This window comes from Rhinoraja longicauda, chromosome 1 (assembly GCF_053455715.1).
Source record: "Rhinoraja longicauda isolate Sanriku21f chromosome 1, sRhiLon1.1, whole genome shotgun sequence".
Taxonomy (NCBI): Eukaryota; Metazoa; Chordata; class Chondrichthyes; order Rajiformes; family Arhynchobatidae; genus Rhinoraja; species Rhinoraja longicauda.
In genome coordinates, this window is record NC_135953.1 from 105,807,467 (window position 1) to 105,833,480 (window position 26,014).

At 41.0% G+C, this 26,014-nt stretch overlaps 3 protein-coding genes across 3 annotated transcripts in view; 1 reads left to right on the forward strand and 2 right to left on the reverse strand.

Annotated features, from left to right (window-relative positions):
• Positions 1 to 1,202, reverse strand: part of helq (helicase, POLQ like) — a 44,545-nt gene extending 43,343 nt beyond the window's left edge. The window contains exon 1 of the mRNA XM_078404029.1: positions 168 to 1,202. Coding sequence (XP_078260155.1) covers positions 168 to 374 — 207 coding nt within the window. The 5' untranslated portion in view covers positions 375 to 1,202. The remainder of the gene's footprint in view (positions 1 to 167) is intronic.
• Positions 1,005 to 14,913, forward strand: mrps18c (mitochondrial ribosomal protein S18C). Its single transcript, XM_078404056.1, has 6 exons — positions 1,005 to 1,304; positions 2,786 to 2,838; positions 3,634 to 3,717; positions 5,803 to 5,860; positions 12,122 to 12,181; positions 12,579 to 14,913. The coding sequence occupies exons 1-6, from the start codon at positions 1,259 to 1,261 to the stop codon at positions 12,653 to 12,655; spliced, it is 378 nt and encodes a 125-aa protein (XP_078260182.1). The 5' UTR covers positions 1,005 to 1,258; the 3' UTR covers positions 12,656 to 14,913.
• Positions 14,598 to 26,014, reverse strand: part of abraxas1 (abraxas 1, BRCA1 A complex subunit) — a 35,892-nt gene continuing 24,475 nt past the window's right edge. Inside the window, exons 8-9 of the mRNA XM_078404043.1 lie at positions 22,716 to 22,830; positions 14,598 to 21,044 (exon numbers count right to left, since the gene is read on the reverse strand). Of these exons, the coding sequence (XP_078260169.1) occupies positions 20,608 to 21,044; positions 22,716 to 22,830 (552 nt within the window). The 3' untranslated portion in view covers positions 14,598 to 20,607. The remainder of the gene's footprint in view (positions 21,045 to 22,715; positions 22,831 to 26,014) is intronic.

Below are 26,014 nucleotides of genomic sequence, written 5' to 3' on the forward strand. Positions count from 1 at the left end.
GTTGCAGCAATAACTGTTGTGCCATTATCTCACCCAACATACATTTCCTATTGCCTTCCTCTATTTAATATTAATAATATTATTGATAATATTTCAGAGCTCATCATGAAATATATAAATCCAAATCTCTTGTACATATGGCAAATCACTGTAGTTCGTATTGGTACCTGGTCCATATAATCCTTGGGTGCTGATGCTGCAGATTGTCTCTCCTCCTCTTCCTTCAACGTTATTTCATAAACACTCGTGAGGTTATTGTTCTTTCTCTTGCTTGGTGGTGGAGTCTCAACAGTCCTCTTAACTTCCCTAACTCGCTTTCTGATACAAGCCCATTGATTAACATCCTCATTCTCCTCAGCCTGGTCCAAATCCATTTTAAGGCGTAGGTAGAGTCACATCAGTATTATTCTGCTCCTTGGTATGCCATGGGGCCTGGCTAAAGTCCACCTCATTTTGCAGCATTACACCAGAAAACCCAATGTTGAATTTTTACTCAACCAGTCAAATTTACAATCATATCCCCAGCTTTTCAATTAGACCTATGTAAAATCACAACTCAATATTCAGATCATAGCAGATAAAATCACACATCTATCTCACAAGTGCGCAATGACGCTCCATTTCATTACACCATTAACCCGCATAAATCACCATGCACTATCCTGTTAACCTACACAGATCATCATGCACTGTACAGTTAACCTGCACAGATCATCCTCCACTATACTATTAGTCCGGGGTTCACCCGGCACTGTGCTGTTAATTCGCACAGATCATCATGCACAATCTGCACAGATCACCATACTGTTAACCCACACAGATCACCCTCCACTATGCTGTTAACACACACAGATCGCAATGCAATGTCCTGTTAACCCACACACATCACCATGCACTGTACTATTAGCCCGCACAGTTCACCCTCGACTGCACTGTTAACGCGCACACATCACCCTGCCCTGCCACTTCCCACTCTATCCGTCTCCCACCCGCAGCGAAACACCATCGTCACTTCCGGGAGTTAGACTCCGCCGCGTCCGCGATCCCCAGTCTCGGCGCGTGACCGACGAACGTTGGCCGTTGCCGCGGACCGTTGGCCGTTGGTTGACGGGGCTGGCCGTTGGTTGACGGGGTTGGCAGCCCGCGTGTCCCCGGAGCGAGCGTGCGGACCCGGCAGAGCGGAGACTGGAAGGGTCTTGCGCGTGCGCGAGCGGCTGTGGTTCCGGGACAGTGCGCATGCGTGGCGCTGGCGCTGGGCATGCAGCGGACGGGGATGCAGCGGGCACTCAGGGCATGGAGACCAGGTACAGCTCCGGGTACCGTCACATGTACCGAGATACAGTCAAGAGCTTTTGTTGTGTGCTAACCCGTCAGCGGAAAGACAATATATGATTACAATCGAGCCATCCACAGTGTACAGATACATGATAAAGGAATAACGTTGAGTGCAAGATAAAGCCAGTAAAGTCTGATCAAGGATAGTCCGAGGGTCATCAATGAGGTATATTGTAGTTCAGCACTGCTCTCTGGTGGTGGTAGAATGATTCAGTTGCCTGATAACAACTCGGTCAAAACTGTCCCTGAATCTGGAGGTGTGTGTTTTCACACTTCTATACCTCTTGCATGATGGGAGAGGGGAGAAGCGGGAGTGGGCAGGGTGCGACTCCACCTTGATTATGTTGCTGGCCTTGCTTAGGAAGCTTGAGGTATAGATGGAGTCAATGGAAGGGAGGTTGGTTTGAGTGGTGGTCTGGGCTACGTCCACAATTCACTACGGAGTTTGTTCGTTCTCCCCGTGACCTGCTTGGTTTTCTCCGAGACCTTCGGATTCCTCCCACACTCCAAAGACGTATAGGTTAGGTGTTGGTAAAAATTGTCACTTGTGTAGGATAGTGTTAATGTGTGGGGATCATTGGTCGGTGTGGACTCGGTGGGTCAAAGGGCCTGTTTCTGCACTGTATTTCAAAACTAAACTAAGACTGGTAGTAGGGAGGTTCCCGGATCGCTGCGTAAACAGCGAGGCACTTAACGGTTTAAATTGTTAGGGTTGCAGCTATTGCAAAACATTTATTAAATTATGATGTGCAGCCCTAGACAAATTGTGAAGCTACTCCTATAGTTACTCCAGCACTTTGTTGTTTTTTTGTATACCAGCATCTGCAGTTCCTTGTGTCTCGTCGTGAGGGTCAGAGAACGCAGGAGTTGCTGAGGTGGTTTAATGATGTGGTAATGGGGTTGAGGGTTATGAAAGTGATGATTCTGGCAGACAGGATGGTGAAGATGGTGTTTGTCATCCTTCCCTTCAACGGTCAGTATGTTGAATCTTGGTCAGTACATTACCAAGACATTGGTATGGTCATATTTCTGGTCACCCTGGTTTTGAAAGGATGTTGTTCAATTGGAAAAGTTGCAAATATAGATTTATGAAAATGTTAACTAGTCTAGACGATTTGAGTTAGAACAAGTGGCTTGATAAGCGGGTACATCTTTCCCGTGAGTATGTGAGGGTGATCTGTGTGGGTTAACAGTGCAGTGCAGGTGATGTGTGTGGGTGAGGGTGCCCTCTCATATTTGAATTTTCCATATGTGCAAAGTGGTCTTTGTCATTAAGTATTTTGGTATCAACTTGAGTTGGATTTATTGCAGACATTGGTTAGAAGTATCTTCACAGATGGGATGTAAAAGTGACACTTTGAATTAATTCAGAGTATTTTCAATTTAAGAGTCCTCAAAGACCAACTGAAAGCCGACCTGCAATCCAGATTTTCAATTGTTTGTTTTTCAGTGTACTGGCAAAGGGGAGTCAGCACTCAGCCGATTCCAAGCGCTTCTGATATGGTAAGAAATATAATCTGAAACAAGGTTCAAAATATAAAAGCTGCAGGTGTCAGAAATCTAAAATATCAAGAAAATTGCGGAAGCACTCTGCAAGTTGGAGCAGCATCTCTGGTAGGAGAAACAGTTAATGTTTCAATCATGACAAAGGATCTCAGACCTGAAGTGTTAACTCTCTCTTTTTCCATGGATGCTACTTATTCTGAAGATTTTTTTCTGTATTGTCAATCTCTATATTGATGTGAGGTGATGTGAGGTGATCTGCTGTACTTTTAGATCTGCGGTTTCATTATGACATGCATTTTCCTAGTGGCAGTCAAAGAATACAGCAATTTTACCAGGTCATTAATTTTTTTATCCCTGCCCATAAATCCCTTCTTAATTTTACCCAACTCTAAACTTTTCCAGTCCACAGTCTTCCAGTCCACTGCTCTCGCTTTTTGTTGGGTGCTGGCTTTCTACATATCCCCCTTCACAGTCCTTCTCTTACTAGATTCTTCATACTAAACTCCGTTATTAATTTTTTGGGCTTAATTGACCAATCTTATGGTTGATGTCCATTCCTTAAAGGAAGATGTGTCATCTTAACCTTCTGTACATTTACCATTCATCTAAGTGTGTTGAAGATTTAAAGTTATGAAAATCCCTGAAACATAAAATGAAAAACGCCAACCTTTTTGTACATTTTCATCTAAACACAACTGATAGTGGACAACTTATGGGTTTGATTGTATTGAGTAATTGAAGTGTTAGTATTAATATGTTTCAAGTACTCAAATAGTTTGTATTTTCTTATAGCCGATAAAGTTAGAAAATCCTTTCAAAGAACCTCCCAAGAAGTGCATTTTGTGTGGCGTTTCAGTGAATTACAAGAACATACAGGTTTGTCCATACTAATCATTACAAACTGGGGAAGATTTTATTGAAATTCATTGTGGGAGGAAACATATGGTCACAGGCTATATGATAAGGCATTGAAGAATGGTTTTGCCATGGTAATTATGTGTATTAAAGTTCCATCACTCTAGGTAATTGCCACTATTTTACTGTACATGAATAAAATAATTATCGTGTAGAGCAGCAGTTTATGATTGCGATACCTAATGTCCTTAGTACAGTCGCTCATTTACAATATTCACACCACTAGAGATAAAAGTCTAAATTAAGTGAATGGCTGTTATAGAAAAAAATGCTATGTTGGGGTGAATCTCATCTCTTTTTTAATTGAAGATTCAAGTCATTTACTCTTAGCATATTAGAATCCTTGTGGCCTTTTATCTGACATGAAATACTTCTGGTTGGAAAAATTGTAAAAATAGTGGGCTGAATTGTGTGAAATAATGATGCAAAAATCATGTAGTCTCATCACTGGGCCAACATTTAGACAGATCTTGTGGGCTTTTGAGTGTTGACCTCCTGTTACTAGTTTGTGCTAGTGCTGCTTTATCTATAGGCAAATCATTGTTATGTGTGTTTAAATTAGAAAGAATTATGGAATGGAACAGGAGATAGATCCAGCCAGTGATACTGAAAAAATGTGATTCCATTGTAGAATCTAATTTTCAGAACCAGACGGGTTTAGCAACATTTGTGTGTTCGTATTGTTAAAATTTGTTTGCCCTCTAAGTGCATACAAAAGGATAAGTTTGATGCACTGTATATAAATAGAGCACGCTTAACATTCTAAAGTTGGTTATTAGTAAGACATTGTTGTGGCCTATGGAGTTGCTGCATAATTCAGACTGAAAACTCCAGTTTATGCATTTTAAGTATGTATGTCTGCATTCTGGAAGTTACAATCACTCCATTTTCTTCATGAAATCGGGACTATTAAATCAAAAATACGGGTGTCCCAGTGATGTTGTTTCAGTAAAGGAACTGTATTTGCTTATGTATTTCCTGGCTTGAATGTCAATGAACACATACACTTAGCTGGTTTTGATTGGTCTGAAGTCATGTTTAGAAGGCACATTGTATCAATACAAGAAACACAAGCTAAATGCCAGGGTGTGTGGTTTTGGCCATATAATGTATTAGCCCAAAATATTTGGAGTATTTCTTGATATCTTTCTTCACAAACACATTTTCTGTAGTGTGGTGGTTTTCAAAATTATGTAGCAACTCTCCAATGTTATTGTTAACTTGTGTTTAAAATTGTGCTGTTATGCATAGTTAGAATTATTGTTGCTATGGCTATGCTGTGAATCCACTTCTGTTGCTTGTGATAAGCTGTTGCCTTCGTGTCAGGAATTAAAATCATATGAATAACATGGGCTTTCCAGCTGTCAACACTATTTTAGGGACTAAAATGTTCAGTTTGTATTTCTTGGAGGTTTGTTGCTCATTAAAGTGGTTACTGAGGGGCAGAACACCTTTTCTATTGTTCAACATAAAATATTTCCAAGTTGGATATTTAATTTAGTTTAGAGGTACAGCATAGAAACATGCCCTTCAGCCCACCGAGTCCACGCGATCTGTGATCACCCCGTACACTAGCACTGTCCTACATACTAGGGACAATTTCCAATCTTTACCAAAGCTAATTAACCTACAAAACTGTACGTCTTTGGAGTGTGGGAGGAAACCAGAAATCCCACATGGTCACAGGGAGAATGTGTAAACTCTGTACAGATAGCGCCCGTAATCAGGATGGAACCTGGGCCTCTGGCACTGTAAGGCAGCAACTCTACTGCTGCACCACCATGCCGTCCCAATGTGAAGCAGGGCATCTGAAAAATGAAGCTTTCTCTGTTCATTCTTAATGTGCCTTGATATTTATAGAAAGTATTCGAAGCAAACCAAAGTTTTATGAATCTCATCAAGTGAACAAACCTGAAGACTTGTCTTCTTAATACCTCATTTGCTTTTGAACTGAAATATAGAATGCTTATATTTTAACTTGGTGAATGTACTCTGACATTAACTTCCATTTCATTTTTCCTTTCATTCCCTTTTTAAAAAATCAAGCTTTTGTCTCAGTTCATATCTCCGTACACAGGTCGTATTTTTGGCAGACATATAACTGGTAAGGCTCTTTAATTTTCAACTCTTTAGAATTCCAAGCTGAACGTTTTGGATTTTCGCAGTGGTAGACTCAGAGACAGAAACAGAAAATAGGTGCAGGAGGCCGCCATTCGGCCCTTTGAGCCAGCACCGCCATTCATTGTGATCATGGCTGATCGTCCCCAATCAATAACCCGTGCCTGCCTTCTCCCCATATCCCTTGATTCCACTGGCCCTAGAACTCTATCTAACTCTCTCTTAAATCCATCCAATGATTTGGCTTCCACTGCCCTCTCTGGCAGAGAATTCCACAAATTCACAACTCTCTGGGTGAAAACGTTTTTTCTCACCTCAGTTTTAAATGGCCTCCCCTTTATTCTAAGACTGTGGTTCCTGGTTCTGGACTCGCCCAACATTGGGAACATTTTTTCTGCATCCAGCTTGTCCAGTCCTTTTACAATTTTATATGTTTCTATAAGATTCCCTCTCATCCTTCTAAACTCCAGTGAATACAAGCCTAGTCTTTTTAATCTTTCCTCGTATGACAGTCCCGCCATCCCAGGGATCAATCTCATGAACCTACGCTGCACTGCCTCAATTACGATGTCCTTCCTCAAATTAGGAGAACAAAACTGTATACAATACTCCAAATGTGGTCTTACCAGGGCCCTATACAACTGCAGTAGAACCTCTTTACTCCTATACTGAAATCCTCTTGTTATGAAGGCCAACATTCCATTAGCTTTCTTCACTGCCTGCTGTACCTGCATGCCAACTTTCAGTGACTGGTGTACAAGGCCACCCAGGTCTCGTTGCACCTCCCCCTTACCTAACCTAACTCCATTGAGATAATAATCTGCCTCCTGTTTTTGCCGTCAAAGTGGATAACCTCACATTTATCTATATTATACTGCATCTGCCACGCATCTGCCCACTCACTCAACCTGTCCTGGTCACTCTGCAACCTCCTAACATCCTCTTCACAGTTTACACTGCCACCCAGCTTTGTGTCATCCGCAAACTTGCTAGTGTTGTTTCTAATTCCCTCTTCCAAATCATTAATATATATGGTAAATAGTTGAGGCCCCAATACCGAGCCTTGCGGCACTCCACTCGCTACTGCCTGCCATTCTGAAAAGGACCCGTTTACTCCTACTCTTTGCTTCCTTTCTGCCAACCAATTTTCTATCTATGTCAACACCCTACCCCCAATACCATGTGCTCTAATTTTAGTCAAGCTCCCGTGCGGGACCTTATCAAAGGCTTTCTGAAAGTCTAGATACACTACATCCACTGGCTCCCCTTCATCCATTTTACTTGTCACGTCCTCAAAAAATTCCAGATGATTAGTCAAGCATGATTTCCCTTTCATAAATCCATGCTGACTTGGACTTATCCTTTTATTGCTATCCAAATGCACCGTTATTACCTCTTTAATAATTGACTCCAGCATCTTTCCCACCACCGAAGTCAGGCTAACTGGTCTGTAATTCCCCGTTTTCTCTCTCGCTCATTTCTTGAAAAGTGGGATAACATTAGCTATCCTCCAATCCTGAATCTATTGAACATTGGAAAATGATCACCATTGTGTCCACTATTTCTAGAGTCACCTCCCTGGGGACCCTGGGATGCAGACCATCAGGCCCAGGGGATTTATCATCCTTCAGTCCCATTAGTCTACCTAATACTATTTCTCGCCTAATTAAAATTTATTTCAGTTCCTCTACCCCCCTAGATGCTCTGTCCTCCAGTAAATCTGGGAGATTGTTTGTGTCTTCATTAGTGAAGTACCTGTTCAATTATTCTGCCATTTCCTTGATACCCATAATAATTTCACCCATGTCTGCCTTCAAGGGACTCACATTTGACTTTGCTACTCTTTTTCTCTTAACATATCTAAAGAAGCTTTTACTGTCCTTCTTTATATTCTCGGCCAGCTTCCCCTCGTACTTCATCTTTTCAGCCCATATTGCCCATTGTGTTACCTTCTATTGTCCTATGAAAGTTTCCCAATCCTCTGGCTTCCGGCTACTCTTTGCTGTGTTATACATCTTTTCTTTTAGTTTTATTCCATCCCTAAATTCTCTTGTCAGCCACGGTTGCCTCCTACTCCCTTTAGAATCTTTCTTCCTTTTTGGAATGAAATGATCCTGCGTCTTCCGGGTTATGCCCAGAAATTCCTGCCATTGCTGTTCCACTGTCATTCCTGATAGGATCTTTTTCCAGTCTACCTTGGCCAGCTCCTCTCTCATGCCTTCATAGTCCTTTGTTCAACTGCAACACTGACACTTCCGATTTAACCTTCTTCTCAAATTGAAGATTAAAACTAATCATATTATGATCATTACCTCCAAGCGGTTCCTTTACCTTGAGTTCTCTTATCAAATCTGGTTCATTGGACAACACTAAATCCAGAATTGCCTTTTCTCCGGTAGGCTCCATTACAAGCTGCTCTAAGAATCCATCTCGGAGGCACTCTACAAACTCTCTTTCTTGGGGTCCAGAACCAACCTGATTTTCCCAGTCTACCTGCATATTGAACTCCCCCATCACCACAGTGGCATTACCTTTCTTACATGCCAGTTTTAACTCCTTCTGCATCTTACACCCTACATCCGGGCTACTATTTGGAGGTCTGTAGATAACACCAATTAGTGTCTTCTTGCCTTTACCATTCCTCAACTCAATCCACAGTGACTCCACCTCGTCAGTCCCTGTCTTCCCTCGCAAGGGACTGAATTTCATCCCTCACCAGCAGAGCTACCCCATCGCCTCTGCCCACCTGCCTGTCCTTTCTATAGGATGTATAACCCTGAATATTAAGTTCCCAGGCCCGATCCTCCTGCAACCACGTCTCTGTAATCCCCACAATGTCATATCTATCAACCTCTAACTGAACCTCAAGCAAATCCAGTTTACTTCTTATACTTCACGCAATACTTTTAATTCCTTACTTATCTCACCCTTCACATCGATCCCTATTACACTTGACCATACTCTCCTATCCCTTTGTGAGCTTTCTTTCCCGTTAATTCTGGGGTCATTAACTATCCTTTACTCTCTTTCCCTTTAACTCCATCCTTGACTATCCCATTTAACACCACCCGTGTAGCAGTGGCAAACCAGCCTGCCAGAATGCTGGTCTCCCATCTGTTAAGGTGCAATCTGTCCCTTTTGTACAATTCCCCCATACCCCAAAACAGATCCCAGTGATCTAAGAATCGAAATCCCTGCCGCCTGCACCAGTTCCTCAGCCACACATTCAGGTTGTGTATCTCCCTGTTCCTGCTCTCGCCAGCACGAGGAACTGGAAGCAAACCGGAGATAACCACCCTGGAGGTCCTGCTTTTCAGCATTTTTCCGAGCTCTCTAAGGTCACGCTGCAGAATATTGATCCCCTTCTCTCCAACATCGTTTGCGCCAACATGCACTACCACGTCCGGCTGTTCACCTTCGCCCTTGAGGATTTTCTGCACTCTGTCCGTGACATCCTGGATCCTGGCACCAGGGAGGCAGCACACCATTCTCGAATCCCATCTGTTGCCGCAGAAACCCCTGTCCGTACCTTTCACAACGGAGTCTCCTACTACCACGGCGTTGCCTGACGTCGGCCTCTTTGGTTTTGGCTCAACAGCACTTTTTGCTTCGCAAGCCAGTTTGACGCTCAGTGTGGTAACGTCTTCTTCCTCGACAGCTTCCAAGTGGGTGAACCTGTTTTCAAGAGGTACAACACCCGGGGACCTTTGCACTCCATGTTTCCTTCCATTTCTCACCATCACCCACCTTCTCTCTTCCAGTACCTTCGTTGTAACAATCTCACTGTAGGACATGTCCAGGAACGACTCAGTTTCTCAGGCGAACCTGAGGTCATCCACTTGCTTCTCCAGTTCCCCAACACGGTCCTTCAGGAGCTGTACCTGGATACACTTCTCAAACTTGTAGCAGCCAGAGGCACCAACATTGTCCCTGACCTCCCACATCCTGCAAGCATCACACTGAATCAGCTTGCTTGGCATTTCCTTCTGGCCTCTAACCCTCTGCAGCGTTCGGTGTGGCGTCCTCCCTCAGCCTCCTCACTGAAGACTCGCAGCCAAAGACTCGCACTTTTCTCACAGGACTCATGGCCCATGTGTATATTTTTCAAGTGGCGAGAAGGTGTATAGTTTACACAATTTAAAATATAATGCAATGTAACGTTTAAACTTCAACATGCTCTAGAGTAGTGTATCAATTCACGTCAGTCAAAATATGTTAAAAGTAAATTTTTGAGGTCTGAATTGTTAATTGTGTATTGGCTTTTACAGGCTTATTTTGGTAAGTGATTGATTAATTGAAAGACAGTAGGGAAACAGACCCTTTGGCCCAAGAAGACCACACCCACCTTTTCACACTAGTTCTGTTAACCCACTTTCGCATCTATTGCAAGGCAGCAACTCTACCACTGCACTGCCCTAATTACAATTGATTCTGAGAAATCTTCCATGCAATTGCATATACCATTTTAAAATGGGTAACTGCACAATCGAATGTGGAGAGAGGGATACAGGTAATGGTTACAGCCATTTGGGTTACGGAAATTCTCCCTCATAGAATTCACAAATTACTACCCAAAATTTTAAGGTACAGAATAAAATTCGCTCTCACGAGACGTTGTTTTTTCAACTCATTTCTTGATGCATGCAGGTGGATGCATGCAGGTGATGTGGTTTTGTGTTCTGGAAACTCGCCTGTTTCCTGGGAATACAACTCCCAGTAATCTGGGGATTACCTGAAAAGATATGGGTATGAATGAGACAAGGAGTGAGCAGGGAGAAAAGAAAGGTAGAAAAAAAAACTTATTTGCTCTATGGAAAGTACTGATATAATAGGGCACGATTAGCTTTAAGGGCCATAGAGACCATACCTTGGGGGGTAGGGTGCTGACATGGATAGAAAATTGGTTGACAGACAGAAAGCAAAGAGTGGGGATAAATGGGTCCCTTTCAGAATGGCAGGCAGTGACTAGTGCTCGGTGCTGGGACCGCAGCTATTTACAATATATATTAATGACTTGGATGAAGGGATTAAAAGCACCATTAGCAAATTAGCAGATGATACAAAGCTGGGTGGTAGTGTGAGCTGTGAGGAAGATGCTATGAGGTTGCAGGGTGACTTGGACAAGTTGTGTGAGTGGGCGGATGCATGGCAGATGCAGTTTAATGTGGATAAGTGTGAGGTTATCCACTTTGGTGGTAAGAATAAGAAGGCAGATTATTATCTGAATGGTGTCAAGTTAGGAAAAGGACATACAATGAGATCTGGGTGTCCTAGTGCATCAGTTACTGAAAGGAAGCATGCAGGTATAGCAGGCAGTGAAGAAAGACAATGGAATGTTGGCCTTCATAACAAGAGGAGTTGAGTATAGGAGCTGGGTGTCCTTCTGCAGTTGTACAGGGCCCTAGTGAGACCGCACCTGGAGTACTGTGTGCAGTTTTGGTCTCCAAATTTGAGGAAGGATATTCTTGCTATTGAGGGCGTGCGGCGTAGGTTTACTAGGTTAATTCCCGGAATAGCGAGACTGTCATATGTTGAAAGACTGGAGCGGCTAGGCTTGTATACACTGGAATTTAGAAAGATGCAAGGGGATCTTATCGAAACATACAAGATTATTAAGGGGTTGGACACGTTAGAGGCAGGAAACATGTTCCCAGTGTTGGGGGAGTCCAGAACCAGGGGCCACAGTTTGAGTAAGGGGTAGGCCATTTAGAACGGAGACGAGGAAAAACTTTTTCAGTCAGAGTTGTAAATCTGTGGAATTCTCTGCCTCACAAGGTAGTGGAGGCCAATTCTCTGAATGCATTCAAGAGAGAGCTTGATAGAGCTCTTAAGGATAGCGGAGTCAGGGGGTATGGGGAGAAGGCAGGAACGGGGTACTGATTGAGAATGATCAGCCATGATCACATTGAATGGTGGTGCTGGCTCGAAGGGCCAAATGGCCTACACCTGCACCTATTGTCTGCCTAGAAACTGACTTCTTATAAAATATATACAGAACAGAAAGCAGTAATTGGAAGCCAGCTTTACATTTCAGCATCTAATCTTAAAACAGTACTAATGGAGTAGCATATTAATCTGTTAAGGCAATAGTTTTCACTACACACTTGTGTAGCCATCCAGTTTGAGATATATATCCATACCTGTCAATTATAATTTGTTGGATAAGTTGTAATTAAGTCCAGTGATCTAGTCCTTCAGAGAAAATAAAGCTTGTATCGAGCCTTAAATCAATATAATTCTCTTCTAGGATTGTGTGGAAAGAAACAAAAGGAAATTTCTAAGAGCATCAAAAAAGCTCAACAGATGGGTATGTATATATTTTTTTAATATATCCTCAAGTTGAAAACCAAAATGGCTAATTCACTAGTTGCATTATGTCCAATTTGCATTGGAGCAGAACTACCTGTATTAGAATAATCTAGCGAGAAACAAAAAGGTGAAGAGCATTTGTAGATATGTAAAAAGGAAAACATGAGCAAAAGTTGATGAGTACTTTAAAGACCAAAACATGAAAAAATATAATAGGGGAATAGCAGAAAATTTAAGGTCATTCATCTTAAAGCTCTAAGCTCAAAATCTTTGAACAGAGAAACCAGAGTAAAATACATATTTGCCTTTAAAATATTTCCTTATTCGCACATTCTAATAAGATATTTTATCCTGCTAGGCGTTATTTTTCATTCATTATTTTGTCTTCATTACAGGATTTATGTCAGTCATACTAAAGGACCCTACTTTCATAAAGGATCCAAACATTTGTGATTACAAGATATGGGAATAATCAATAATTTGTTAATGGTATAATGTTCCTCAATTATATTTCAATCAATAAACAAAATTGAATTGTAATACATTTGTTGTTCATATTTGTACTAATAAACTTTCATTATAAGAGTGCATGAAAATGTTTTGCTAAAATTTATATTGATATTTCCGGCTGTGATGTTGCATCTTCATAGCTTGGATTTGCAATTCTGATGTGAAAGTGTATGCTGCTAATGCACTGAACCTTAAAGCAACTTGTGGAACAGCTATGAAGATTTAACCATAAACTCCAGAGGTTGCTGTCAGTGATTTCCTGCTCCTTCAGAAATCAGAAACCTGTGAAGAACTTTACTTATAATCCAGATATAAGAAACTGCCGATGCTGGAAACTCAAGCAAAACAGAAAGTGCTGGAAGAACTCAGCGGGTCAGGCAGCATCTGTGGAGATCATGGATAGGTGACCCTTTTCATTTAAAAAAATGTTATTATCAGTCCCTCATTTCAATCAGGATTTCATTTTCCATCTCTTCATGCACCTATCTTTTTGCTCTCAAATGTTAAAACACCAGTATAACTTACAATTTGAATTTTTATCCATATCAATGTTGGTCTTAAATCATCATTTCTACCCCATTCTGCCACCTGGATTTGGGATTTCTACTATATTTGAAGATATTTCCTGCACTAATTTCTAAGTGGCCGAGTTCTAAGTTTAAAGATCGTGCTCTGTCTTAATTTTCCAAATGAGAATATAGCTTTATGTTTATTCTCAGATCCTTTATGTTAAATCTCTTAAATTGGTTCAAGGGTGACCTAATTAAGTTGAAAGGAATTCAAAGGTGTGGCAACATGTATCCATTTTACTAGTTTGTGGACATTATTTTCTAACTCTGTCCAGATCCCTTTAAAAGTTCCTCCTCCCATCCACTTGGCTTATTTAGTGTCCTCCTTAAGTCCTTTGAAATAATTTTTTTTAAACTAAAACGTTTACACAGCTTTTATTAAAATCAACCAGGTAATAGAGTAGAAGGCAACCAGAATTGGGTTAAATGGATTTAAATCACCATCAGGTGCAGAGTTAATGCATGTTGTAAAATCTGCCAAGAAAGAAAGTTATCAGAAGTCTTAAGGTTCGTCACTTAATTAGCTCAAACTATTTTTCTACATTTAACAAATCCATGTAACGGTCTTAATAAAATTGTCCACGTCAGATTTCTAATTGTTGCAGAGTGGTGCTGCTGGTAGAGCTGCTGCTTCAGCACCAGAGACCAGGGATCAATCCAGAGACCAGGGATCGATCCTGACCTCGGGTGTCGTTCGTGTCGAGTTTGCATGTTCTTCCTGTGATGGCATGGGTTTCCTCTGGGTCCTCCAGCTTCCTCCCACATCCCTAAAGTTAAAGCTGTCTTGCAGCTAATGAATAAGCTATGATTGTAGCAGACAATTAGTGTTACACTTGGCATTGAGAGCAAGGCTGTAATTTTTAGTGTTTCTAATAAGATAAAATGTAACAAATAGCACTAATTTTTGTCATGCATATAATTTATAATATATTCAATATAAAACTATCTTCACATTGTGTATGGACTAATCTGCTTAAAGATACTATATTTATATGCATTAGTGAGCATTAAACAGTATGTTGTCCAAGCAGAAATATAGACATAAATCTCACTATCAAGTCTATTTTGATGGAAGGATTTGTCTTAACTGTTAAGGCTAAGGAGAAGGGGTGCAAAATGCCATAGTGTTTTACCACGGTAAAATAATTTATTTGAGCACAAGGTGCCTGCTTCATCAGAAAGGCTATGACTGATCTATGTCAACTCGTCCATTGAGTGTTGTAAGATGACATTTAAAAAAATGCAAGCAGTCTGGTGGGAATAAACAAATTGATCACGTAAATAGTTAAATACAAATAAGAGTTATAAATGTTTAATTTTTGTGAAGATTGTGCACTTGGTTCTTTGCATCAACAGTTTTTTCAACATTTACAGGAAGGCACATCAATGGCATAATATACATTTCACTTGAGGAACAGGGCAAACAAATAGGGCTGTTAGAAAGCCCAATGTGAACCTGCGATTATTTTGATTTTATCTTTTATTTTCACGTTTTTTGCATAGTTGGGGACCAATTAGCGTTATCTCATCATCAATAAAGAATCATAGCAGACAATTAAGTGCGTTTTAAGGAATGTTTGAAGGTTGGCAGAGCTAGTAGACATGCTACTTTACAGCAATTGAGTTCAATCCTGTACATGTTGTGTTTGCACACTCTCCCAATGACTACAGGGATTAATTAGCTTTGTAAATTGCCTCGTGTGTTGGTCAGTGATGGAGTTGATGCAAATCTACCAGATCGAGTAGGTCTTGGTAGACTGAATGCATGTTTGGTGAGACAGTTGCCTAGACTATGCTAGGTTTTGCACTGTAAAAGGAGCCACATCAGCAACACTAAATCCAGCAGATCAGCTTGGAGGAAGTGCACATGGAATGGTGTCTCGCCCCTGGATGGATGTGGGGAGTAGGTACGAGGACAGCTGTTACATATCCTACGGTTGCAGGGGAAAGTAACTGAATGGGTAGGGATGAGTGAACCAAGGAGTTGTGGAGGAAACAGTCTCTAGAAATGGATGGGAAGATGCAACTGGTGGGATCACGTTGAAGGTAGCAGAGATGTCAGAGAATGATGTGATGGATGCAGAGGCTGGTGGAATGAAAGGCAAAGACCAGGGGACTAATCAGGAAACCTGGGAAAACTAATAGAGGTGTTTATGACCCAAGGGATATGAAGGTGGATTATTCTTCCAGGCCTTATCAAATATAATCGAAGGACACAGAGAGGCTAGAAAAACAAATTGCAGGAGGCCTGACTGAGATAAATAAATCATCAGACACAGCTGAGGTGCCAGAACACTGGAGGATGGTTAATGATGTGCTTCTCTTCAAGGGCTGTTTAGATGAACCTAACATCTGGTAGGTTTTGTACATGGGAGATTGTCTCACAAATTTGATTTGAACTTTTTGAAGAACCATCCAAGGAGGCTGAACAGAATCCGAGTGGACTTTAGTATGGCCTTTTTGATAAGGTTCTGCTTGGTAGGCTGCGATACAAGGATGGATCAGATACAGAATTAACTTCATGGTAGGAAGCACAGGGTGGCAATGGAAGATTTTTATTCAGACTGAAGGCCTGTGACTAGTGGTGTGCCTTAGGGTTCGGAGCTGGGATCATTGCTGTTTGTCATCTATATCAATGATGTGGATGAGAATGTACAAGGCATGATCAGAAAGTGTGAAGATGAAACTAAAATAAGTGGTATTGTAGAGAGTGAAGATGTTTTCAAGAATTATAGTGGCATCTTGATCATCTAAGCAAGAGGGATAAGGAATGGCTAATGAAGTTTAATTCAGAAAAATGAGGGTCTTGCATTTTGGTAAGTGAAGACCTTCAGTGAAAGGTAGGGCTCCACATGGAGTGTACTAGAGGAGAGGGATCTAGGAGCACAAGTTCCCTGAAAATGACATCACAGGTCGATGGGCTGATGAAAAAGACTTGGCATGCTAGCCTTCATCTGAGAGTTAAGTGTAGAAATTGGGACGACGTGTACAAGTTGAACAGGACGTTGGTGAGGCTGCAATTGGAGTACGTGTTCAGTTTTGGTCATCCTGGAAAAGGAAAGATGTCATTGCACTGGAAAGGGTGCAGAGAACGTTTAAGAGGATGTTGCCAGGACTTGAAGGCCTGAGTTATAGGGCTGCTTTATTGTTTGGAGCGCAGAATGCCGAGGGGTGATCTTATAGAGGTGTATAAAATCATGAGGGGAACAGATAGGTTAATAGTATTTTTCCTAGATTAGGGGAGACAAAAACTAGAAGGGCATAGGTTTAAGATGAGAGGGAAAAGGTTTAATAAGAACCTGAGGGGCAACTTTTCCACATGGAGGGCAGTGGGTATATGGAATGTGCCACCAGGAGGTAGTTGAGGCAGGTGCAATAACAACATTTTAAATACATTTAGATGGGTACATGGATAAGAATGGTTTCAAAGAATATGGGCCAAACACGAGTAAATGTGACTAGCTTAGATGGTGCATCTTGATCGGCTTAAACAAGTTGGGCCTAAGGGCCTGTTTCTGTGCTGTACAAGTCTGAGACTCAATTTTAATTTCAAATTTCCACATCTGCGCTTTTTTAATTTTATGGCTTTGTCACATTCAGATTTGGCTGGCTGCAACAGGCATGTGAATTTTCCGCGGATTTCCACGTCTCCCCGCGTTTTTAAAGTCAATTTTCCGCGTTTTTGCATAATTTTCAGTTTTTCACTGCCAAAATCACATTTACCAACAGAGAAATCGGATCGAAAAAGAAAATAAACGATGTATAGACTTGTAATGACCATTTTATGACTCTTTCTCTTGCAATGAATAACCCATCATATGCACTAGACAAAGCACGTGTACAACTGCTGGTAAACGAGTCTAGTCCTACAGTTGCTCTAGACTCGGTGAGTGTGCGCTTCTGCAGTGCAGCGGGGCCTTCGCATGCAGTTTTGCGAAATTTCTCCTGTGTGTGCGTGCTAGCTTTGCTTAGATTCTTGAAAGAAAGTCCTGATAGATTATGGCTGCCAGGGATCGTAATTTTGTAGAGAGAGGCTCAAGTTTAGACAAGGAATCAATCGATGCAGACAGAAGTGACCCACTCGTGAAAAATCACTGGAAGTGGGAATGGCTTGATTTCGTCCACCAAGAAACTGGACAGAAATTATCGGACTGTATAAGGCTAATAAAAAAACCTGGCTTCGCCGTGTGTATACTGTGTGACAAACAAATTAAGTATGGAGGTCAGGGACGTGTCGTGCTGGTTGACCGTGTTGGAAAAGAGGCACACAAGAAGATACTGCAGCTCAGAAAAACAAACACATTGCTCCCAGGTCAGACGCCTCCACTAGTCAGAGGCCTCCACTAGTCAGAGGCCTCCACTAGTCAGAGTATCACATATGGAATACATCCTTTCTTCAAATCACAAGCAGAAAAAGTGCCACCGAAAAGTACTGTTCCAGAACCAACAGTTTCAATTGCAACGGCTGAAGCTAGCCAATGATTCACAAACTGAATGACAAACAGAAGGATTTATTTCTTGACTTCCTGACATGCTTCACGAAACCAGAAGTTCTAAAGGATATAAGTAGTGCTTCACTGGTCAAGCTGGACCTTGGTGATAAAAATGTGTAAGAAAATAACTGCAGATGCTGGTACAAATCGAAGGTATTTATTTCACAAAATGCTGGAGTAACTCAGCAGGTCAGGCAGCATCTCGAGAGAAGGAATGGGTGACGCTTCGGGTCGAGACCCTTCTTCAGACTGATGTCAGGTGGACGGGACAAAGGAAGGATATAGGCGGAGACAGGAAGATAGAGGGAGAACTGGGAATGGAGAGGGGAAGAGAGGGACAGAGGAACTATCTAAAGTTGGAGAAGTCAATGTTCATACCGCTGGTCTGCAAGCTGCCCAAGCGAAATATGAGGTTCCTATTAATAAGGCAGCTAAAAGGATACATCAAATGTGCAAAGAAGCTTCAAGCCAAAATGTCTGTTATTACAAGCTTGAGATGCATTTCTGCCATTGACCCTATATGCATAGGTCATACTGCAACATTGCAACACCTTTTGCAACTACCAGGGCTAGTTACCAATGTGTTTGCTAATGAAGATCAGGTCACAGAATATGAACAGGAGGTTCACAAGTTCCAACTTCAAACTCACCTCATTCCAAAGATGGAAGTTAGGGCAGATACATTCTGGGCAAATATTAGTAAAACGAGGGACTATCCTCAGCAAGATGGCACTGTCTTTACTTTCCCATTTCCATGGCCCAGAAGTGGAAAGTTCATTTAGTATCATTGGAGGTATTTTGGACAAAAAAGGACAGACGCATACCTCAACATTCTCATCCATACAAACCATCAAGTATCATCTGAAGAGTGAGAAAGAAAACTGCCTGTCAGTACTTTGCACGGAAAGATTTCTTGCATGACCCAGTAGATCAAAGACTTTGTAGGAACATAAAATGGGCATACAAAGAATACCAAGCAGAGAAGGAAAAGGGAAAAGCTGTAGTAGACAAAAAAAAGAAAAGTTGTTGGGATTACAAAGCCCCCAAATTCAGCCCCCACCTCTAAAGACCAATCCAAGAAGGACTTGTTATCAGCAGCAGCCAAAGTAAAGCACACACACACCATGAAGGTAACAAAAAGGCATGGAGAAGGAAAAGAATAAATTGACAAATCAGCGTATAAACATTTTCAAAGTCAATAAAAAAGTAAAAATATTTAGTATCCAGTGACATATTCACATTATTATGCAGTCTGTTTTCACTTTGAAATGCACCAAAAGAAGCTTGAAACAGGTAATTTTGTGTGTAAATTTAAATGTTTTCCAATTTTTGACCCCCGCTGTACAAGCGCTCGGCTATTTTCCTCTTTTTTTAACCTCACTCACATGCCTGTTGCAACAAAACTCCAAAATTCTTCCCCTTTGTCTCCTTTAACCACCTATAAAATGCAATTGCCTCAAACTAACGCATTATCTTACGTGATACAAGAACCCATTCTTTGATCACACCTGTGCACGTTGACATACTGCCTCTGCTGCAATAATACATTGGTTTTACAAAGTATCAACCTCGTATCCAACCCCTTCATGGCTTCAAGTGCTTCTTATTCTCTCTTACTTCAATATTTTTGCCAAGAATTTTGCACTCCTCCAGTTTTGTCTCTTCTTAGTTTAGACACAGCATCATCCATTCACATCAGTTTTATGTTATCCCACTTTCGCATCCAATCCCAACACACGAGGGGTAATTTACAGAGGCTGATTAACTTAAAAACCCACATATCTTTGGGATGTGGGACGAAGCAGCACTCAGAATATATTCACGCAATTACAGGAAGAACGTGCAAACTTCAGACATCTCCCGAGGTCAGCATCGAACCTGGTTCACTGGGGTTGTGACGAAGTGGATCTACCAGCTGTGCAATTATGCCCTCCTAAATGAATCTTTCATTTGCCACACCACTGTTGGTTAAGTCTTCAACGATTGACATTTATTTAATCTCTAAAATTCCCTCAAAGTCTTCACTGTTGAAACGTGGCTTCTAATTACCCCTTTAATTTAGTTTTTTTTAAACCATATTCTTTCTGGCCTGGTTTCGATTTTTATTTGGTTAATGTCCTTTGGATGAATTACAAGTTTCACTTTGAACTAAATGTTCATCAACTTCAGAACAACAGCAGCTATTCTGGCTGTCTTTGAAAAGGTTTTGTCAAATCAGTATTAAATAAAGCCCAGTTTTTAAAATTAATTAACCTGAGATAACATTATTTATTGCAAATAAGCATAATCTCATTTCATACAATATAAATTAGGTTTCCATATATCTGTTAACTTTTTCAAACTGTAACTTGGTTTGCAACATGAAATTTAACAATTTCTACTTGTATTTTGTATCTTTCCACTGCTTGCACATGGAGAACCTGCTTCAGATGATCACATTCTGGGTGTTCCATTTTATGGGCTTACTGAGGAGGTTTATCTTGGTTACTGGGTGTTGAAGTGTGGGGACCAAAAAAGCAGAACAATTCTTCAAAAGAACTGGAGAGATTTAATCTCTTTAGGCACTAATCATGAAAAAACAGTACTGTATTCCAAACCTTTCCTCAATCTTTCATCAATGCACTGATTCTGCAAAACATTAAAATTCTTATAAATGCCTCCAGTGTTAGATGTCAGACATCTCAAACAAGATGAAGTCACCATGATGTTAACAACAATCATGCCTTTCCTGCTACCCAAAACGCAGCATGCTTTTCAATTATAGCATCCTTTTCAAAATGTACGGACAAAGATTTGGCACTTGGCTTTTTTTTGGAGTAAAAATGGCTTAACGGTTTTCAGCCCAGGAATGTTCAAAATGTTGGTGACGCGACATCGTTTATGTATTCACCCATCTCATCTTCATTCTCCGATTCATTTTGTATGATCATCAATTCAGTTTCACTGTCCTCGCTGTCTCTATTTGCAGACCTTCTGGCCCGTGACCATACTGCTTTCCGTTTTTTACCCCAGCTGGGGTGATCGTGACGGTTTTTTGCCTTCCGTTTACATGTGATCCCAGAGGCATTCGCCCTCTCTGCAGCTGATGTGTGGATCTTGTTTAATGAGGCCCGAGTGACAGTGTCCTTTAAGTTCAATTGATCAACTTTACTGTGACAATGAACTGGCAGAACCTGACCGCCTCTTGTAATTGTCGTGGACTGTAGAAGATTTGAATGTGGAAAGGCCTTCTTCAAAGCTTCAGCTAAGTCTATGTTTTTTTCTGCATTGTCAGACTTCCATTCCTCCTCTACAGTTAAAAACAAGGTAGAAAGTTACAATGTAAAATGTTTCTGGACATATGGAGAACTAACAAATACATAAAGTCCCATTAATAAAAATATTTTCAAAAATTGTCGAAACTGGGCTTGTCAAAATGGGAATACAAAATTAGAAATCAAAAAATTATCCAAGATAATCTCTCATGACAAACTGGGTGTAACATCACACCAAAGGTGGCCAATTAGATCATAACATGATGACACAATCTGGTTTATATTTTAAATTTTATAATTCTATACGTATACATTATAAATTTCTACATTGGTATGTCAAAACATGTTATAATTATGATAGTGCCTTTTAAAGCAGATGGATATAATTAGTGGCAAATTTCTGACCGATCTTTCGGTCCTGGGTTGCCTGCATTGTCAGAGTGAGGCCACACGCAAACCCGGGGAACTGTGCCTCATATTCCACTTGGACAGTTTACAACCTAAAAGGTATTAACATTGAATTATCAAGTTTTAGGAACCCCCACTCAGGAGCATACCCACTTCTACTGTCCCTGAACGTAGATATTAAGGAGCCTGCCATTACTTAGACATGAAGAGGGGCCATTCCATGCTCAGAATGGCGTTGTACATGATTCCACATATCCAATTGATAAGGTGAAAGATGATAAGGATAATTTCCACACTATTTCTAAAACTAACACTATAAATCAGCACCTGCAGTTCCTTGTGTTTCCATGATACCAAATTAAATGTCTGATCTTTAAATGATAACCTTTTGACATTTCCTGTGCCTGCACGTGATTCATATCCCTTTATTCCCTGCAATATTCATGTTCTATACAAGAGCCTCTTAAACACCACTATCCTATCTGCTTCACCACTACACCTGGCAGTATGTTCCAGGCACCACCACCCTTCTCTGTAAACAACCTGCCCACATCTCCTTTAATCTCCTCCTTCCCCTCTGACCTCAAAGTCTTTGACATTTCCACACTGGAAAAAAGGTTCCGAGTGTCCACCCTATCTATGCCTCTCAATTTTATATACTTCGATCAGGTCTTCCCTCAACCTCTCCTTACAGTTAATACCCTCTAAACCAGGCAGCATCCTGGTAAACCTCTTCTGTACCCTCTCCATAACCTTCATACTAGTAGCATTTTGGCAGATATAGCAGATGTGGTGGGGAAAGAAATAGAACCAATGTTTTGGGTCAAGAACCTTAATCAAAAATGAAAGGCACCGTTTTTTCTCTCCTTGACTTGCTCATTGTTCCAAGCTTTTCCAGATTTTGTTTTGGCTATATCCTATGAATATCCCATGAGGATATTTAATATCTTCATAGATGGTCTTCATGGTTGTTGATGCAAGTACAATCATTGTCTTTTTGTGGCTTTTAAGTTTTCTGTGACAATGCATAAACTCTTTGAAATGTTTGAACTCAGATTATGAATAAGTTATCATGAGTTATTATCAAGGAATGTGACATACCCCTCTTCTACAATAACATGTTCAAATATTAGTTTGTGTTCCTGGATCTTCATTCTAAATTCTACTCGTGGCCATTAATTTGGTTCATTAAATTTACCCTAGGTCTAAGGTAAAGAAATATTGGTGTCCTCTTATAAATGCATTTATGCAAGTACTGTTTTATGAAAATAATTACTGATCACACAAGAGGTTCATACCTTGAATCACTGTGCACAACCTTTTCTTCTCCGATACCTTCTCCCTCAGTCCTCGTACATCAGCAAGTAAACATTCCACTGACCGTTCACTCTCCTGTACCTTTAAGCAAGTGTTCTGTGACCAAGTGAGAATGTAAGTAATAATAATAAGGAACTTATTCAATACATACATTGAAAGTCTTGGGATGAAATTGTTGACCCTATTACCCCAGTCCCAGGCTATAAAATGCATTTCTATTCCAAAAAAAATAAATTCAACAAGTCTTGCTTCGACAATTATACCCTATAAACAACATAGTGGACCTTCTCACGAGTGATGAAGATACTGGCACCAAAGTCTTTCTTATTGTCTCTAAATGGTACATAATGCACTTTTGTGTTTGATGCTGCCAGACCCGCTGAGTTACTCCAGCATTTTGTGTCTATTTTCAGTATAAAGCAGCATCCGCAGTTCCTTCTGACACACTTTGTCTGCTTCACTGCAAAATCTCAAGGTATGCCTACTTTGAAGAAGTGTAAGAAAATAACTGCAGATGCTGGTACAAATTAAAGGTATTTATTCACAAAATGCTGGAGTAACTCAGCAGGTCAGGCAGCATCTCAGGAGAGAAGGAATGGGTGACGTTTCGGGTCGAGACCCTTCTTCAGACTGATGTCAGGGGGGTGGGACAAAGGAAGGATATGGGTGGAGACAGGAAGACAGTGGGAGATCTGGGTAGGGGAAGAGAGGGACAGAGGAACTATCTAAAGTTGGACCAACTTTCCAAAGTTGGAGCTCTCTAAAGTTGGAGCTCTCCGGCTCCACGACCATTTTAACCCAAACTGTTGAGCAACCCCACTGCCCCCAACTCAATGAGTTCTGCGTCCGCCATGACATGGAGCTTTTCCCTGCTTTGTTCTGGCCTTTTCTTACCTCCACTTCCCTTCCCCCTACTTTCAGTCTGAAGAATGGCCCCGGCCCAAAATATCATCCATCCTTTTTCTCCAGAGATGCGGCCTGACTTGTTAATCCGGCATTTTGTGTCTATCTTCGGTACAAACCAGCATCTGCAATTCCTTTCTACACACGTACATAATGGTCTGTTTGAATTCTACTCTTGGTCTCCTACTCCTGCTGGTGAAGTCTTTCAAATGGCACAATTCTGCTTCCAAGTCATGAAACCTAGAGGCAGAGTTGAACCTCAAACTATCATAGAAATATTCATCTTTAAATGGACCAAGGAGGTGGAGGTATGCATCATTTTGTTGTAATCGGACTGATATGAATCAGGGCTTCGTAAGAATGAAGGGCTGTCCTGGTAATGATAGATGGGCAGTGTGGGAGCAGGAAAGCAGCCTGAACAAAAAGCCATTATTGGTCTTATGATTAACAAAAACTAGTCACATCTGTGGAAAAAATCTAATTAAATGTTTTATGAAAACAATTTCTATTGGTACAAGAGGTTTGGCATAGCACTAACAGATATAAGAGAAACAGATTCGTGAAAGAGTTGATATATGAAAGTTGCACATTAATGCGGATAACATGGAGTAACTTCTGGGAGAAAAGTCATGAAGTGGGAGGATATATTCAATGGAAACATTGAACAAACAGATCTAGAGGCAAAAAGAAAATTGCAGATGCCGGAAATCTGAAAAAAAACCTTTAAATGCTCAGCAGATCATGCAAATAAGTGGAGAAAGCAGAGTTAATATTTCAAGTGGATGACCTTTCATCAGTAGACCCAAGACCTCCCAGAATATATTTGGTCTATAACGCTAGGTCTTTTAAAGATTATCTACTTAGTCATTACCTCTCTGATCTTTCACCACAGCATGTGCTTCATCTTTCCAATTTACTTTTTAAAATTATAATTGAATGTGCATTATTAATTTTTTACAGAATATATTATCGACCATAACTCATTGCGTTAGAACTACCTCCTGCTGCACTTGGTCCTTGTTACAGCTTCTTCCCAATATGCAAGTGAAAAATAATGGAAGGACTTCCAACTTGCAGATGTAACCCAAGGCATTTTTGGAGTTGATAACTTTTCTCTTTCACTAATCAGGTGACAAGCATAAAACAGAATCATTGATTTGGTCTGAAGAAGGGTCTCGACCCGAAACGTCACCCATTCCTTCTCTCCCGAGATGCTGCCTGACCTGCTGAGTTACTCCAGCATTTTGTGAATAAATCATTGATTTGGTCGGTACAGAAATGGGCCCTTTTGGTCCACCTCATCCTTGCCAACCATGATGCCTATCTACACAAATCCTATTTCACTGCATTAGACCCATATCCTTCTACACCTTTCCTATCCAAGTACCTGTATAGATTCCTGATAAACTTTGTATCTGCCTCTACCATCTTCTCCGGCAACTTGTTTCTTGTGCGTGAAAAAATGCCCAAGTCACTCAAGGTTTTATGCTTTTGAAATCCTAACAGAATTACTAGTAGTGCATCGTAATGATTTGCAGTCTGCATACATTAAAAAAAACATTAGTGACAAATAATCCACTCTATGTTTTGACAGTATTTTTTCAGTTTTGGGCTGATAAGGACCACAGAAATGTGAACAGGAAGCGCTCACATCAAGCAACAGGTGGAAGTACTAGTCCCAGTGCAATTCCCTATGTCCTCATTTAGTTCCATGGCAAAGCCATCTCCTGGTTGAACAGCGAAGAGAAGCACATGGCACATCACTTGGCAGATTGGCCACGGCTCTGGTTGTCTGCCAGTCTGTGTCAATATCTACTCAGTTTTTACCTCACAATATAACACAATCCTTGTGTTTTCTTTGGATATCAACATTTTATTGGGTTTACTAATTGATGTTATGAACCCAGGAAGTGTACCAGCCCATGCTTTTGACTTACTGCACATCAACAACATACACTGATGAGCCAAAACATTATGACCACCCTCCGTGTGCCACCAAAACATCGCCAACCCGCCGAGGCATGGACTCTACAAGACCCCTGAAGGTGTCTTGTCGTATCTGGCACCAAAACATTGGCAGCAAATCCTTCAAGTCCTGTAAGTTGCGAGGTGGAGCCGCCGTGGATCAGACTTGTCGATCCAGCACATCCCACAGATGCTCAATCGGATTGAGATCTGGAGAATTTGGAGGCCAGGGCAACACAGTGAACACTTCATCATGTTCCTCAAATCATTCCCGAACAATGTGTGCAGTGTGGCAGGGTGCATTATCCTGCTGAAAGAGGCCACTGCCATCAGGGAATAGCATTGCCATGAAGGGGTGTACCTGGTCTGCAACGACGTTTAGGTAGGTGACATGTGTCAAATTGACATCCAC